The sequence below is a fragment of the Chelon labrosus genome (genome assembly GCF_963514085.1).
Source record: "Chelon labrosus genome assembly, chromosome: 17".
NCBI classification, from domain to species: Eukaryota; Metazoa; Chordata; class Actinopteri; order Mugiliformes; family Mugilidae; genus Chelon; species Chelon labrosus.
The window spans coordinates 15,529,040-15,546,921 of record NC_140350.1 but is presented as its reverse complement, the minus strand read 5'-3'; the positions used below and the strand labels follow the sequence as shown (position 1 = coordinate 15,546,921).

The 17,882-nt window shown below is 41.3% G+C and overlaps 2 protein-coding genes across 2 annotated transcripts; both read left to right on the top strand.

Moving 5' to 3' along the window:
* Positions 1-3,800: 3,800 nt before the first annotated feature.
* LOC311502416 (LIM domain kinase 1-like) lies at positions 3,801-11,483 on the top strand. Its single transcript, XM_084564629.1, has 15 exons — positions 3,801-4,142; positions 6,031-6,169; positions 6,441-6,550; positions 6,642-6,815; positions 6,929-7,034; positions 7,169-7,440; positions 7,523-7,712; positions 7,804-7,890; positions 8,018-8,149; positions 8,233-8,292; positions 8,394-8,459; positions 9,412-9,598; positions 9,816-9,871; positions 9,987-10,144; positions 10,233-11,483. Exons 1-15 carry the CDS (start codon positions 4,099-4,101, stop codon positions 10,756-10,758), a joined length of 2,307 nt encoding a protein of 768 aa, XP_084420755.1. The 5' UTR covers positions 3,801-4,098; the 3' UTR covers positions 10,759-11,483.
* Positions 11,484-12,552: 1,069 nt separating this feature from the next.
* LOC311502184 (septin-5-like) lies at positions 12,553-17,882 on the top strand (the record flags this gene model as incomplete). The annotated part of the gene is made up of 12 exons (XM_084564310.1): positions 12,553-12,573; positions 13,705-14,061; positions 15,118-15,214; positions 15,444-15,530; positions 15,624-15,747; positions 15,851-15,985; positions 16,092-16,209; positions 16,755-16,856; positions 16,935-17,031; positions 17,177-17,339; positions 17,426-17,528; positions 17,618-17,882. The coding sequence occupies 12 exons, from the start codon at positions 12,553-12,555 to the stop codon at positions 17,687-17,689; spliced, it is 1,476 nt and encodes a 491-aa protein (XP_084420436.1). The 3' UTR covers positions 17,690-17,882.

Here is a 17,882-nt window from a genome sequence, read left to right as displayed (position 1 = left end):
GGGTCCTCTACCAGAGGCCTGGGAGTTTGAGGGTTCTGCGCAGTATCTTAGCTGTTCCTTTTCGTGTTCCTTCTTTCTGATTTTGGCGTCAGCTGGTATCGCCACATCTATCACCACCGCCTTCTTCTGCTCTTTGTCTACCACCATATGTTGGTTAGCCAGGACCTGTTTGTCAGTCTGGAAGCTGAAGTCCCACAGAACCTTGGCCCTGTTGTTCTCAGCCACCTTCTGTGGTGCGGCCCATTGGGGTTTGGGTACTTCTATTCCATACTGGGTACAGATGTTCCTGTACACTATTCCAGCCACTTGGTTGTGTCTCTCCGTGTACGCTGAACCGGCTAGCATCTTACACCCTGTTACTATGTGCTGGACTGTCTCAGGGGCATCTTTGCATAGTATGCACCTTGGATCTGATCTACTCTTGTAGATCTTGGCCTCTATGGCTCTTGTACCTAGGGCCTGCTCTTGTGCTGCCATGATCAGTGCCTCTGTGCTGTCTCTGAGTCCAGCCTTTTCAAGCCATTGGTAGGTCTTCTCGATATCAGTCACTTCTTCAATTTGATGGTGGTACATGCCATGTAGGGGCTTGTCCCTCCAGGTTGTGCGGTCCTCTTCCTCTGCACTCTCATTTGGTTTCTGTTGCCTGAGGCACTCACTTAATATATAAAACTGATGTATGTTCAAGTGGGAGAAGTTTCATTTTAATTATTTAACTCTATATAAACTGGACGTGACATCGTCATGATTGACAGTTTCCACTGACAACTGCTCTGGGAAGCAGTCCTGTAGAAATGTCAAAATAACTGTTTGTCTGCTACTAAATGAGCAGCTGTGGTGTAATCCACGCTAAATGACCTCGACAATCGGTAGTTAGCAATTGCCTGAATCTAGCAATGATGCTTGCATAAAAAAATGAGTGCAGTGTATAATCCAACATTTCTTTGTAACTGACGGAGACAGAGTGCAGTATTTACCTTGGCTCCAAACTCACAAGATGTCACCACCTGTATCCATGCAGTTCTAGTCTCAGTTTTAATATTTGGAGGAAGTGGGGACACATCATCCAATTTTTTCTATAGTGTATGGTTAAGACTGCTATCAAGGGCAGCTCCTTCAGACATGTCTGCAATTAATTCATAATGTTTTTATCTTTTACATCAATGTACAAACAACCAGTTCTTTATTTTGAGGAAAGAGTGAACGGAAGTGTGAGTTTTCTGCGTAGTGATGTTTTGACTAGTCATTGTCTGCTCCTTGAATAGCAACCTCTGCCCATGATACATAGCGGTTCACATTTGTCAGCTTCTTTCACTTTGTTCGTATTAAAGGCACTGTTATTAGTGTGAAATCTCGATTAACATGCATATTTTTTTCTTTGAAGGGTGTGTTTGTTATATTACGACATGGCTCAGTTTTACATTTGCCATGTTTTCTCCTTTCGATGTACCTCCTTTTACGCTGTTTTGCTCACGTTTAATAGACTTTTAATTATTTTGTGTGTGGTTGTTTTAACAGTTAACTTATGTAGTACTATAGCAAACATAAGTGGCAAGTTCTGCATTGTTCTTGAGTGTGCACTGAATCATGAAGTAGCTTGTGATGTTATCAAATTAATTTCATGTTGCATTTTGTCTCATCACTCAGCTCAACATGAGTTTTTAACATCTGTGTTTTTTGTGGGGCCTATGAAGAAAGTGATGCACTATCGTACATTTTCCCGACAATGCTCTCTGAAATAAAGAGATGACCAACAAGAGGTGTTTCAACTTATTGTCATTATATGGCTGTGAGAATTACTTACTACAACTACACAATTGTGAGACAACAAGGTAGAGTTTTTAAGCAAGAAAAAAGGGGAAGCTGTACTTTCAGAGGAAGATGTTGGTTTTAACATGTTTATGGTCGGGACCACAAGTTAGGTTTTAATGTGAAAAAGGAAACAGCTAACTGCTGCTTCGCCAGTCTAAAAAAGGTACCACAGCAGTCTCAGTGGTGACTCATATCAAGACTAAGTCAACAGAGTTGTCTGTTGATATTGTAGCATAAAACTTGTTGTGTGTGATAGCGCAGAAAAAACGGGATGCAGTTAGTTACCAGGGATGGAGTATTAAAGGTTGGACAGAGTGGACCATGATCTCATTACTGATGAACAGACATCACTTACAGTTCTTTTGTCTTTTCAGGTCATCACTTATAATAGTCGTTCTATTTTTTTTCTGAATTAATGACTTAAATTCCACTTCCACAGATCACCCCTGTTGAGTAGGTGGTAATGTGTCACAGGCCACCTCCAAATGTGGTCAGAGATAGGATCTCTCATATGCAACCTCAATGTGTCCTGGGTTTGTTCACACCTGTGCTTCACACTGGTGCAAATGCAGCGTCTAAACAGGGCCTTTGAATTTATGGATATAACAGCTGTTTGTGTTATACTGGAAGTCTGATATAACATGGTGTACTATCCCCCTACAGAAGCCTCATACATGCACCTTCCCCCCACCAGTCCTCAGCAGTAGGACAATCACACACCCACAACATCTCATAGACTGGACTCGCACCTGAAATAATTAAATGTGAGGAGTGATCTACTGTACTAATAAGGATTGTGGATGTAGAGGGGATCCAATTTTGGCACATTTTACTTTATACTGGTAACTGACAGTGTATTATGCCACATACCAGGTCATAGTACTGTATCAAAAACAAAGGCAACTGGATCTGTTTCGAGTTTCTTGAAAACGTTTCACCACTCTGCTGAGAACTCTGGTGCGGAGTTTGCCTTCTTATTTTTGATCATCTGCGGAGACCACCTGAAACTCACATGACCCAGGTTTGTGAACAACCGAATACTCCATACTACAAGTAGATGATTTTATTCGGCTAAACCTGAGTGGTATCTTCTATTCACCATTAATGGTAGTGATGGTGGGAAATTATGAAGACTGAAGCTGGGAATGAGAGTGAAACCTTTTGGGTAGAGAGGATGCTAAAGATATCTCAGTCCTCTGTTCAGAGAGGGTTTTTTTTAACTTTACTTAGCTGTCTTGACATATCCGACTCCTCTCTGTAAATTTGTACAATTTCCTCAGAAGAGTCTAATTTGTCATGGCCTATGTTTAAGAAGTTTTTGTTTTGTTTCCACAGAAGACAGATACACTTTTATAAGTTTACGCACTTAAACACCTGCTATAGTTAACAGCAGAGTTGGTGTATGATCTGCTCATGGACACATGCAGCTAAAAAGCTTCTTTCTTAACTGGGTGGACTGTGTCTGACAACTGTCTATCGGTCAGCTGGCAGGATATATATATGGGACTAGATTTAGTTTTTAAATACACTATAAAACTAAAATATACAGGACTAATTTCAGAGAATGATGTCTACTACCGGAAATCTATATCGCTGCCAGCTGAGCATGTTTATTACTCTGCGTCACACTCACATGGATCATCTGAGGGTTTAAACTTCATATTGAACAGTATCAATGGTTTTGTTCTTCTAAGTCCCAAGTTCAAGTTCTTTGTTTGTTGTGTGTGATGAATGGAGCTATTTACTGTAGGATCTGGACAGTGCAGTAATTGGGGCATTCATAAAGAGATTATGTCTGGGCTGATGGAAAACAGGCGTATTTAAAACAGACTGACTCACTAGAGACACAACACATTAAACTCAAATTGATTTACATTTTAGGCTCTGTGAGCTCATTTGTGCTACGCTTAGTAGACCGTGCAGAGGTATGTAACTGTATCTTGCAGACATCTACATACTGGTAGGGGTGGGAGGGCGGAGAAGAACATCTATACTCGGCCAGGACTGTTTCACAACAGTCAGCAGGGGGAAGCTGACTAGCTGGTGTCAGAGGGTCAGACGTTTTTCTCACACAGCTACTCTGAACATAACAGGAGTGAACTCTTACACACAGGAAGCCTTTGAACGCATGAAGAGAGAGAGATTAAAAAAAAAGAAAAAAAGGACAACGCCTGCTATAGTTAACAACAGAGTCGTCGTATGATCTGCTCATGGACACATGCAGCTAACAAGCTCCTTTCTTAACTGGGTGGACTGTGTGTGACAACTGTCTATCGGTCAACCGGCAGGATGTCACGACGAGACCAGAGGTTTCGGAGAGGAACGAAAGGACGGTAAGTACTGTGGTTATTTTTTAAATTTGACTGTGCAAGTGAGCGTGAAGGAAAGGAGAGACACAATATAAAAGAGTGAAGCGCGCGAGAGAGAAAGAGAGTGAAAGAAAAGGAATATAAGCAAACATTTACACAGACTGCATCCACTTCCTCAAAACCCAACTCTGCCACGACAAACTATCACACATAAGGAATCTATGCCGTTACTTACACATCAACTATGACCCTGTGTGTAAATAATTTACAAAACCATAGCCACCACCAGCCTTGTAATGTATCCAAACTACCTATGGTAGAACTCCCATCCACTACAATTCTCCCTCAAGCTGAGAGACTTAAAAACAAATGCTCACTTTTATACAACATACATAACATCATTGGGGCTCTCTAAAACATGCAGAATTAACATTAAGATAAACAGATATTTCCTGCGAAGAACTGTTTGTAAAGAAAGTCTGGCTGGACGACACAGACGGAGGAAATCGTGGCAAAGGATTATGTCACTAAATTCTTAGCGCTTGACACAACAAAACATGTTTGTTTGGTCCGTAGGTGTCCACAGCTCCACTTTTATAGACACAAGAGGAGGTGAATGTGTGGGTACAGACACTTTCAATTAGGGCATTAGGAAACAGAGAGAGAGAGAGGACGCATTTTCTGGATCTGTATAAGTCCAGGTTCAGGTTTTTCTCGCAACCAGATGTTGTAGCGGAATCGCAGATGTCATACTGGATCCGTTGCCAGCAGTATAATAACAATGACAGGAGGCCACAAATAAAGCTGCAGCTGTCTGAGGGTTTTTATTACTTAATTATTTCCTCAACAATGAAGTAGAAGCCGGTCTAAGGGAAGTGATGTTTAGAAAAAGTGATCTCACTTTTGGAGCCAAAATCTACAAGAAGTAGGTTCATGATTATCCCTTTAGGTTGTTTATTTAGATTTAAGACTGCACTGGTGACACAAATATCTACTTTCTAAAGTAATAATAAATAAACTCAAATGTGTGATTCCGGTGATATGCTATCATTTGCTGACGAGTCTTTTCCTTTTCAAGTGCTTCATTCTCAATATTAGGCAAACTTTTCACGCCCTGTTGTAAGAACAGCATGACATTTACAGTTGAGTTTGGGAGAGAGGAAACATGGACCAGCACTCAGACAGGAAGTCACCTCCCACTCCGGTTGTATTGTTGGAGAGATAAGGAAGCAGGCTTTTATTGTATAAAGGTATTATTCCGCTTTAGGCAGGATGTCACTGTGTGTTTGACTTTTAAGATTTTACAGAGAGCTGCATTTACAGATCAAGTGTTTTTTAAACTGTCATGATGTTTTCACTTTGTTTCATTCTCTTGTGCAATCTTGAGTGGGTGTGCCCGCAGGAAAAATTAAGTTACTGTTTTTGTGAAAACATGTGACCGACCAGTGGCCCTACATGAGTAATCCTTTTGTAAGAAGACATACAAATCAGACTTCTGGCTTAATTTGCTCTCTGTCGCGTGCAGCAAAGGTAACTATTTCCTCCAGACATGTGCCTGATAAACAAGAGTAACTTGACGTCTTGGCTTCAACTTTTTTACAACTATTCATCTCAGGAGAAGAAAGGAGTTGGGTGTCAGTGAAACAGTACACTATGTTAAAAATAGATTAGAATAAATTGTGGTCCAACTGACCTGGAAGTTTGAACCCAGCCAGGTGCGATGAGCTAACGGGTCAACTTCCCTCACAAGTCTCATATGTTCCATCACTGATAAGGCTCATGTTACTTTCCAACACATCGGAAGTATCCATTGTCTCACATTTATAGCTGTATTTCGCTTGTTTTTCCCTTCTACCATCCCATTGTTTCAGCATTAATATCCCTGTCTCATCCATTTTTCTCTCTTCTGTAGATGTAGTGAATGTAGCTGTATCCTGTCTCACTGGTACTATGAAAGAGACGGACAGCTCTACTGTAAGAAGCACTACTGGTGCCGTTACGGAGAACACTGCCACGGCTGCAAGGAGACCATCGCAACAGGACTCGTTATGGTAACACAATAATCACATTACATAAATGCTCCACGGTATGACTGCTGGGTGGCAAAAGTATAACTATACAACCAAATCTCATCAAGCTACACCAAATGTTTTCTAGATTGAAAGCATTCTTGCCACATTGACATAAAAGTAAATGTTTCTTTTTACTCTCAAACTGAAGACATGCTTTATGCAGGAAGAAAAAACGAAAGAACTCTTATGTTTTACAGCTGCTCTTGGCCTCTGCGTTGTGTTTTACCACATTACCCCTCTGCATAAACAGGTTGCCGGAGACCAAAAGTACCACCCTGAGTGCTTCACGTGTTTGAACTGTGAAATGGTCATTGGAGATGGAGACACATACACGCTTATCGAACGCTCCAAACTCTACTGGTAAAACTGACTTGGAACGAAATTAATGAAGTGGATAAGGTATTATTTTAATCCTACAGATTAACTATGTGTCTCTTGTTTGTCTCTGCAGTGGACACTGTTTCCGTCAGGGATTTGTATCAACTGTGAAGCCCACCTCACCACTCACCAGGAGTCCCCACATGGTGGCGCTGGTGTCTCTCCCTCCTCATGCAGTAGGTGGACGAGGCCTGACTGTAACCATTGACTTAAGTCAAGACAAAAGCCCTCATGTCACTGTGACAGGGTAAGTATAGCTTCAACGCATGAACAAGGGTGAACCTGGCATTTGACCATCGCTAACCTCCATCCCTTCCTCCTTCTCTGTCTTACAAAATTCAATCATTGTCTGTGCCTCAGGTTAGACCCAGCTGTCCTCAGTCATGACCTGCTGTCCTCTGTTCACGCTGGTGATCATGTACTGGAAGTCAATGGCATTCCAGTTTGCAATATTTCTCAAGACGAGGTAGGTTTCGAATTATCCGGTGACTCTTGATAACATCTAATAAAATCAACAGATTAAAAAAATAAATTGCTGCACTTGTTTTGAGAAAGAAGGGGGAAAAAAACTAACAACACCAGCTTTATTGTTTACTCTAGATACACCGTGTCATTCAGGACACAAGCAGACCACTGCAGCTGACCATTGAACACAATCCACAGTCTCCCCATGAAAACCTTCACTTGGACAATGCCCCAGATAACAACGCCTGTCCTGATCCATGTGCCCACAAAAAGCTTGATTCAGCCCAAAAACTCCCAAGCCTGGAAGAAGAGCCAAGTCCACAAGAAGAGAATGGTGAACAAATCAGGATTAGTCTCTCACCGCCTCAGCAGCAAGGAACCACAGGAATACGATCCAGACAAATTCTGTAAGTGATGACTTTCGACTTAATTTTATCATTTTCATAATTTCATTACCTGGCTTTTTCTAAGTTTTCTAATCTTTCTCAGGCGGAGCTGTAGTATAGATAAGTGTCCCCTATCCCCTGGATCACTGAGCCTTTTATCTCAGAAGAGAGACATGGTTCGCTCAGAGTCTCTCCGTGTCGATCCTGGAGAACGGATGCATCGCATCTTCAGACCTTCAGACCTGATCCACGGGGAAGTGCTTGGAAAGGGCTGCTTCGGACGGGCTGTCAAGGTACCACTATTCCCCATCATTAGCGTAGTTGTAAGTTGTATTAGTTGTGTTAGATTTAAATCAGTAATGTGATCAACTTGATGTTCTCTAGGTAACTCATCAGGAGACAGGGGAGGTGATGGTGATGAAAGAACTGATCAGTTTTGACGAAGAAACACAGAAGACGTTCTTAAAAGAGGCAAGTGGTAAAAAAGTAGTGGCATGAATTAACTTCAGCAAAATAAGCTTTAATACAGAACAAATCTTAGGGATGCATTTTAAATCTGAGGTGTTTCTGTACCTGACTTTGCTTTCAATTTGTACAGGTGAAGGTGATGCGCTGTCTGGACCATCCCAACGTCCTCAAGTTCATCGGTCTGTTTTATAAAGACAAGCGAATACATTTTGTCTCTGAGTACATCCAGGGAGGAACTCTCAGAGAGACTATCATAAAAATGGTGAGAATTAAAATGTATTCATGTTTACTGTCAGAAAACACAAACACAATCTGTGGTGGTCAATAATGTTGTTGCTTTTATAGGACAAGGATTTTCCTTGGAACACAAAAGTTGGTTATGCCAAAGACATTGCAGCTGGAATGGTGAGTCTTTCTGGCAAATGAAAATAAAAGGTTAAAATCTTAAATCACTCCGTAATATTTTAAAATCTTTACCTAATCTATGTGATATCTGTTCTTCAAAGGCATATCTACACTCCATGAATGTTATCCATCGAGATCTGAACTCATACAACTGCTTGGTCAGAGAGGTAAGCTAGTATTTCCATCACATCCATGACATCTACATGTATCTACACTTAAAAAATAACCAATAGTTTTGTCGAATCGAGCCTTATGATGAATTATTTTATTTATAATTTTTTGTATATATTTATTATCTATTTAGTTAGTTAACAGCTACGAGGACACAAGATATAAAAGGGATAAGAGATAAAAGGCTCTTATTAATATTGAACAAATATCACTTGGTTCTTTTTCATTGGGCTTTTTCTTTTCAGGCAGTCATTCAAATAGCAGTTGTTGTTTCTCTGAATGAATGAGACGAGCACACAATCGAGTAGGGGGCCCTTAATGTGGTCAAGACAGATGAAACAATGTGGGCACTTATGGCCACGACAAATGTGGCCTGAGTGATCTGATCTCAAATGCATCCTGGGTGTGTTCACACATGTTGTCAGAGCTGACCACTTGTGATCTGACCAGTGTCAATACACATTCACAACAGCTGCGCCCTAGACCCTGATGTGTACTCTATACTGGAGTAAGAAATAAAACAACCGGAATAGCTTAGTTCCATCACATTGTCATCTGGCTGAAAATGCCAAACAAATATTTGTATTTCTTTGAACACTAACTTTTAAATATTCAACCTAAATCCAACTTTAGTTCCTTAAAATTACAGTACACGATAAAACCATCCACTTATTGGCAGTTGCTGTGTTTCATTATATTTTTAAATTGTGAAATTAAAAAACGCAACTCAACTCTTCAATCGACATCATTTTTCACCACATGTTAGCTTTTCCTGCTTACATGACTGATTTCAGCTGATTTTGTTGAAACACAAATGTTGCACATTCGAGCACTTTAAAACAAAAACCAAGCAACATAACCAACACGAAACATCACTGTGCAGCTAAAAACAAAGGTGTGCAGCTCCTTCGTTTAAAGATTACTGTATCTCTCTCTCTGCTTGTTCAGAACCAGTCTGTGGTGGTGGCAGATTTTGGACTAGCTCGGCTGGTGATGGAGGAGCGGAATCAGAATAAAACATCTTCTCTGGAACGGCCCGCGAGGGGCGCGCTGTCAGAGCTCCGCAGACCTGACAGGAGGAAGCGCTACACTGTGGTGGGAAACCCCTACTGGATGGCACCTGAGATGATCCACGGTGAGTGTGCAGTGATTCATGCTTTACGTTATAGTGGCTGGCAAACAAGGACCCTGTTGTCGCCCTAAATTAATGGGACAAGTGTGTATCCTGTGTTTGTGTTTGTTTCTAAATTTTGCTCTGGAGATGACAGAAAAGGAGATCTGATTTTATTCTAAGGTACTGAAGAAGATGTAATAAGACCTCTATGTCTCACATTTTCCTCTGCACATCTCAGGAAAAACCTATGATGAACGAGTGGACATCTTTTCCTTTGGTATAATGACATGTGAGGTAAGAATGTAAAGGCAGAAAAAAAAATATGTTTGGAAATATTCAGCACTTTATTTCTAATACTAATTGATCAAACATCACTTTTAAAGCTGAGTGTGATTCTGTCTCTCCAAAGATAATTGGCAGAGTGAGTGCCGACCCTGACTACCTTCCACGGACAAATGACTTTGGGTTAAATGTGGCTGGTTTTCTGAAGCAGTATTACCCTCCACAGTGCCCCTCTACTTTCCTGCCACTGGCTGTCCTCTGCTGCGACATGGATCCTGATAAACGGTATGATTGCTCAAATATTCATAGCCTACAAGTAGTTAAGTATGTAATGCCCAACAGCCTCTTATTACTGCAACTCTTTGCCTTGCAGTCCTTCCTTTTCAAAGCTGGATGAATGGCTGGGGAACCTGGTGATGCACCTGGACATTGGCCTCCCTCTGCTCTCTGAGTTAGAGCAGCTCGGTAGAGCCTTCTGGAAGAATAATAATCATCAAAATCACATCCAGGACCAGACGCTCATTCCTGAAGAACAAACACAAAGTTCAGAGCCACACAGATTGTGCTCCACCCCGAAGCAATGTTCAGACAATGGAAACCACACTGAGACCAATCACTTTTCTCAGGGCCAAGATAAAAAAAGCACACCTGGCAGCCATTCAGACGGGGAACAAAACACATATGACACCTTTGATGTGAGGTCTGGGTCACAAGGCACAAGCTTGTCATGTCGCAGGTCTACAAGCTCGAATTTGTCCAAGAATGGCTCTGAAAGTTGTGAAACAGGACAACTAAAAGAACAGTTCCAGGACAAGAACTCAATACCATGCCTTCCAAACAAGCCTAGTTTATACAGTGCAATGTGGGACTCATCTACAGAGGACAGCTCTTTCCTCTGACTGTTTGGTCAAAACAAAACACATCTGCAAAACCTCAACATTGAGGGACAAAGACATTTGTGCATTTTCAACTGGGAGACAACAGAAACTGTCATAAAGCTGCATGGATAATCTGCAGGGCAATAGACAGTGTATGGGATATTTTGGATGAGAATGCAGTAAATATCTGTGGTATATTTGGGTACAGAGCCTTGTTTGTATGATTAATAACGCCTGCGGTTACAGACTCATGTCAAAACGGCTGCTAAACAAAAAGGACTTCTGCTCTGTGAACTGGTATTTATGCTAGAGTCCAAATAATATTTGATTAATTTCTTATCTATATTGGCATTTATTCAATTTTTGAAATATAAACAGACAACACAAACACGTTTTCTTAGTTGTTATAATTTAATATGTAACGTGTCAGTGCTCTCTGGTGGACAGAAAGTTTAACTGAAGCACTGCTTTTAAATTACCTCAAATTTACAGCATCGTTAGCATTTCTGTATCATACTTTGTATACATACTATGATATCTTTGTATTAGATGCCAGGTTGTATTATAATTATATAGTATAAACTGGGTGATTATTTTATTATCTGGGCTGTAGTTTCAACTTTGTAAAGAAGCTGTGAAACACGTGTCACTTTATAAGCTACATTACATTATTTATGAGAACGCCTTAAGTATTTTCTGTTAACAAAAGTCAGACCATGTCCAACACACTGAGATGTGAAACAACAACTAACACAATAAATGTATAAACCCATTTGGTTTATGTTTAAATCAGTAAAGAGATTGCTATCAAATACAGTCCTTGTTTACCATTTAATTTCTTAAATGATGACTACACATACACAATGCTATTATCTCAGCTATTATAAAACACCTCATGTTGAGTGGCTGAAGTAAACTTGGCCGCAGTGTGCGCTGCATTAACAAACAATCTCTGAAAAACAATCAAAAATACATTGGAATGAAGTCTGGATTTAAAAAAAAAAATAAATAAAAAAAATAAAAAACATATATGGCAAAAATAAATGAATAAATAAAATAGAAAAATAGTATTTATTACCTACTGGGATAATTCTCAAATGATATCAGCCTTATGTTTGACTCATGTGTCACCACAAATTTAACCAAACTAACAAACGCATTATTATTATTATTATTATTATTTATTTTATTTTATTTTATTTTATTTTATTTTATTTTTCTCTTGTGTGGCGGATTCCTTTAGCCTACTTAAGCTAACCTAGCTTGGTGTCGAAAGATAGCTTACTAGCCTGAGAAAAAATATATATATATATATATCAAACGTGGCAAAAGATGCATAAAGACTTAATTAGCGATAGCATCCACATCCCAGACATCATTTTTGTAGCATACATGTGGCAAAAACACACAACTCCATGTGTGGATACTTGCTTTAGCATTTACAACCGTTAACGACAAGAACCAACGGTTAACGGTCAACATCAGCTCCTGCTTGTGTCTACAATGCTACATGTAGCAACCTAGCATACAAACACAGTCTACAGTTTCTCTTCTGGCTCTTCTTTCCTTCGTTGTTAGATGTATTATTATTATTATTATTATTATTATTATTATTATTATTATTATTATTATTATTATTATTATTATTATTGTTATTATTATTATTATTATTATTATTATTAAGCCCTTAGGGGGCGGGGCCATTACCGAGGGGACGTGAACTACACAAGGAGCTCAGTCAGCGAGAGAGTGTGTGTGTAACGCCGTAATGTGTCCGTGCTCTGATCTGGAGACAGTTTGGAAACCGACAGTATCATGGAGCACATGTCCTCTCCGGTCAGATACCGCAGCAATAAAAAAGGTACGTCTAAGACAATACACACCTGCATTTACAGAAAAAAAAATACCCATATGCTACATTTCTTCCAGTTGACTGAAATTATTGATAGTTTCAACAATTAAAAATCACTGTAACAGCCTGTAACATTTTTGCAGGGGAGAATCTTTTTTATTATTATTATTATGTTTTTCTATTGCATTGCAAACTTAAGTGTTGCCCATTATTTTATCATATAAAGCTGTTTACTTACCTATAAATATATCTTCATTTATTTATTTTTGCATGGTCTCATTGAGCTTATACCTCAAACCTGTCTGCATTTGTTTTTTGTTTGTTTTTTTCTGTTAACACATTCTGCATTTTTTTTTCTTTTAAATGTATTATGTCTTAACAAAAAGCTGCGACTTTATCAGAAAAGGAGGTAGGACACATTTGTAGAATAGTCTGTAGATGGGTTGTTTGTTACAGCTTGTGTGTGTGTGTGTGTGTGTGTGTGTGTGTGTGTTTCAGAGTTAAATCTCCTAACCCCCACCCTGTCAGAGCATTAGAGGCTGGGTTAAGCCTGCTGCAGAGCTTTGTGGGTAATGAGAGCTGACAGGTAGATGGTGGCCAGATGAACCTATGTTAGACAAGCAGCAGTGTAGGCCGTGCTGCCTTGCTGTCTTTAGAGCAGGTTGTCCTCGTGATAGGGAGTAGTAGTATTCACTCTGTGGGTAAGACACATGACACCATAAATGTAGTTCTGATTATTTATTAACTGCTAGATGAAACTTCCACACTCCAGCCTAGTGACTAACATCCAACTCCTTGTTGTGTGTCTCTGCACCCTGCCTAGACAGATGGATGAGGGCCTTTGTAATGGTATAAAGGGATAACAGGTCAGATCTAATCAGTGAAGAAAGGGTGAGGTCAACCACTGCAGCAAAAGACACGCTCGTCAGATCATGCATTCAGCAGCCAATTAGTCAATTATTTTCATAGATATTTCTTTGACCTTTGTTTTCCATGCATATATGTAAACCTGAAACATCCCTTCCTGTTTAATTGTAATTAAGAGGGAATCATAGTTTAAAGACTTCTGATCATCACAATAAAAGCATATGTAACACATTTGCCTTCTGTCCTAGCTGTCCAGTCTGTCCATTGACGACCACGAGGAGATACCGTTTCCTTACGCCATGAGGGATCTGCCTCCCGTCTCTCAGTCTTTCGAACACCGCGCGGCAGTGGGAACTGGGACGGCAACCAACGGAGGATACCCCAGCCTTCCTGGGACCCCACGTCTGCCCCGTCCCATCCCGTGCCACACCGCTGGCTCTCCGACGATCCCTCCAAGGCGAAATCACGTACCAGTGGACGCAGACTTTCAGCCCCTGTTGCTGAGGAGGCAACTCGTCTCCCAGGTGTCTTTTGACGCTCCGCTCAGCCCGGCCTCGCGTCCTCAAAGCCCCTGGGGACGCTTTGATCCCTATGACTGTCCAGAGGTCAGTTTCTGTTTGTATGTCATACTAAACTTATGCTATATGTTTGTTACAAGAAAATACCTTTTTACTAAACCCTTACACTCTCCACCAGCATCTGTGAGATTGTTTGTAGCTGCTCCGTCAACAATACAGAATTAATACAGAGGTCAAACTTTAACTTTCACATTCAAAGCCTCGTGTCGACGTGGCCGACAGGAACTGAAACTTAGCTGAGCACTAAAGCTGAGAGTCTAGTCTGTCTCTACCCTGATGCTACTGGGTGAGAGGGGACAGTGAGCCTCATGATGCTTTGCAGCGCAGCTCATAGACACTGAAGTCAGGGGATGCAGATCGTGATGATGGTCAAATATGGGATGAAGTCTGGCACAGCAGTCATAGGGTTTACTGTGACCACCATCTCATGTATTATATCCATCTATTGAGCTTATCCTTAGAGGATTGGGGGTTGAGGCCTTACCCAGCTGGCATAGGGTTAGGGTTAGTTTAGAATCATCAATTAATCTAATATTCATGTCTTTGGGACGTAGGAGGAAGCTGAAGAGAATACAGGGAGACCAAGTAAACTAGATGGCCAGCAGGTTTAAACAGTCCTGACCTGGCATTCATTCATGTGGATGTTATTTAGACATGTACCACACAACTAGACCAGACCAGACACCCCCATCCCATAGCAATGACACTCCTTGATGGCAGCAGCCATCCCCAGCAGGATGCAGCCTGACACAGACACACACAGACAAAAACGGTTTAGGAACAACTAAAAAAAAACATGAAGAACAGCACAAGGTGTTGACCTGGCCTCCAAATTCCCTAGATCTCAAACTAATCAGATATCTGTAGGATGATCCACAGAGGCCCCTCCCCTCAACCCATAGGAACCAAAGGCCCCCACTAACATCATTCTGTTACCAGACACCACAGGACACCCTCAGAAGGTCCATGTCCATTCTCTGATGAGTCACAACTGTTTTGGAGGCACAAGGAAGGCCTACACAATATTAGGAAGGTGGTCATAATGTTATGCCTCATCTGCGTATTTGTGTTTTCTTTCTGCAGGACCAGGACAAAGAGTATGTAGGTTTTGCCACGTTGCCCAACCAGGTTCATAGAAAGACGGTGAAGAAAGGATTCACATTTACGCTTATGGTCGCAGGTGAATCCACTTTTTAACATCTGTTAATGCATGAACTCTTAAAAGTCTAAGATGTTATTGTGACTGAATGTTTCTTCTCTTCTTTGGGAAGAATTGTAAAGCAAACGTGTTAAGAGTGGATGACAGTATAAACTAAATATATCTGGTTAGTGGGAGTGTGATGACGTATGAAGTGTGTACCTCTATGTGTTATTTACTTATTTCTATCTTACTTTATTCCACTCTGTAGGGGAGTCGGGCCTCGGCAAATCCACACTAATCAACAGTTTATTCCTCACTGACCTCTACAAAGACAGAAAGGTCCCTAACGCCGAAGGTGAGCTGAGTTTTAAAATTTCTCTGAGTTTAAAACAATCTATTACAAAGTAGTTAAATGAAAGCATGATAGTCACTTTTCACATGTCTTCAGAGCGAATCAATCAAACAGTCGACATCGTCAAACACACCGTCGGCATCGAGGAGAAAGGAGTCAAACTGAGGCTCACCATCATAGACACACCAGGGTTTGGAGACGCCGTCGACAACACCCAGAGGTAAGATCATCAAACTCAAGACGCTGCATGGTTTAAGATTTAACTTAAAGTCATAATTAGTGTGGAAAATAGACTTAAAATAGATGTTCTGTGTTTGCATCAGCTGGAAGCAAATAGAAGACTACATTGACCAGCAGTTTGAACAGTACTTCAGAGACGAGAGCGGGTTGAACAGAAGGAACATCCAGGACAACAGAGTCCACTGCTGCCTCTACTTCATTTCTCCATTTGGACATGGGTACGCTGACGTGTTTCATCGCTGCACTTTAACATAACGATGCTGCAACAACAGCAGCTAAAACTAAAGAGAAAACTGTGTGTGTGTGTGTCTTCTCTCTCGTTAGTCTTCGGCCTCTGGATGTGGAGTGTATGAAGGCCTTGCATGAAAAAGTCAACATAATTCCCGTACTGGCTAAAGCTGACAGTCTGACACAAGCAGAGGTCTGCAGGAAGAAGATGAAGGTAAAAGAACACCAACGCACAACGCCCACACTCGGATGTGACGCACAAAACTCAAGTAGATGTAAAAAGAAGTTTACAACCGTGCCACCATTTCTGTGAGGCTAATGTGCTTATGTCAGGCCAGTTTAATGTTTAGGAATCAGGAATTTAACATTTTAGCGTGCATACATTTGAGGACTGGCAGTAAGTACAGCTGAGGCTAATGGAAATATTTGTTAACTACATCTAGACAAACCAAAATAAGTAAAAGCATCTTTAAAGTTGCTACACTTCATCCTGAGGTGGGGCAATAGTGTGCGTGCATGACAGTCCGGAAATGTGGCTGTAATGGCGGCATTTCATCCTCACCGTAAATCCAAAAACTGGACCCACTTCCCACAGTGCAACATATTTTATCGAGCCTTCCCTCCATGGTGAATGTCTCCTTAGTCTTTCTGCCATGCCCTTCAGGTAGAGTTCAGGTTTTTAAGCTCTCCAATTCAAAAAGAGAGGAGGTTTATTTTGTCTTTTGCGTCTCAGACACAATTGTTTTGATGCGCTTCCAGATCAGAGAGGAGATCAAGCAGTTCGGGATAAACATCTACCAGTTTCCAGAATGTGATTCAGATGAGGACGAAGACTTTAAGATGCAGGAACAGATACTCAAGGTTGGTTAGGATGACTCATCAGCTTACTTGTTGTTTGACCTGTTACCCTGTGTTAAGGCTGACAGTTTCTCTCTGCAGGACAGCATCCCGTTTGCTGTAATAGGGAGCAACGTACAGGTGGAGAGTAAAGGTCGCAAGTTCAGGGGTCGGGTTTATCCCTGGGGCGTAGTAGAAGGTAAACCCGATAAGATACTTTCTTACTTTCAGACATAACTTTTCTAGTTCTGCTTTGTTTTGCTTTATCTGCTTTAGCACGTTGGCATCATATCAGTTTCCTGTTGTTCTGTTTGATGACGATGTTGTCGTTGTTGCGTCGTCAGTGGAGAGCCCGGCTCACTCCGACTTCTTGCTGCTGAGGAACATGCTGGTGAGGACGCACATGCAGGACCTGAAGGACGTTACGCGGGAGACGCACTACGAAAACTACAGAGCCCAGTGCATCCAGAGCATGACGCGCATGGTGGTGCAGGAGAGGAAACGCAGGTGGGTGGAGACGGCCCCACGCAGAATGATTGATTCTCATTAAGGTCCTGACGTTATAAAATACTGAGCTGGTTCTGGGTTTTTAGTTTGCGTGAGAAGTATCAAGAGAGGAGCGAGGCGGATTTTCCATTGCCGCTGGCCGCCGTTGACTGTGAGAAGGAGAGACTCATCTTTGAGAAAGACGAAGAGGTGCGTTTCTCCGCCTCACTCACGCATTCATGCATTCGCTCGATTGTTACAGAGCTAATCAACAGTCCTTTGCTTGTCCCTCTCTGTAGCTGAGGAAGATGCAGGAGGTGCTGGAGAGGATTCAGGAGCAGATGCAGCACAGCGAGAGCGGTGGCTATTGATGACAGAGCGACAGAGATCCATAAAGGAGACACTGGATATTGAAAAGAGATGGACATCAGCCATAATAAGTTATGACTTTCCAGTCCAGTCATACATGTTAAACATTTCAGCGGGTCTGCGCAGACCTGAGCATCTACAAGCCGAGTAGTTGATCCAACTCCTGTCAGAATTTGTAAGAAAAAATGAATAAAT

Coding starts and splice junctions, on each gene's coding strand:
- LOC311502416 (XM_084564629.1), top strand. CDS start 4,099: ATGTCACGACGAGACCAGAGGTTTCGGAGAGGAACGAAAGGACG. Junction 4,143..6,030: donor CGGAGAGGAACGAAAGGACG/GTAAGTACTGTG, acceptor TCTCTTCTGTAG/ATGTAGTGAATGTAGCTGTA. Junction 8,460..9,411: donor ACAACTGCTTGGTCAGAGAG/GTAAGCTAGTAT, acceptor CTGCTTGTTCAG/AACCAGTCTGTGGTGGTGGC.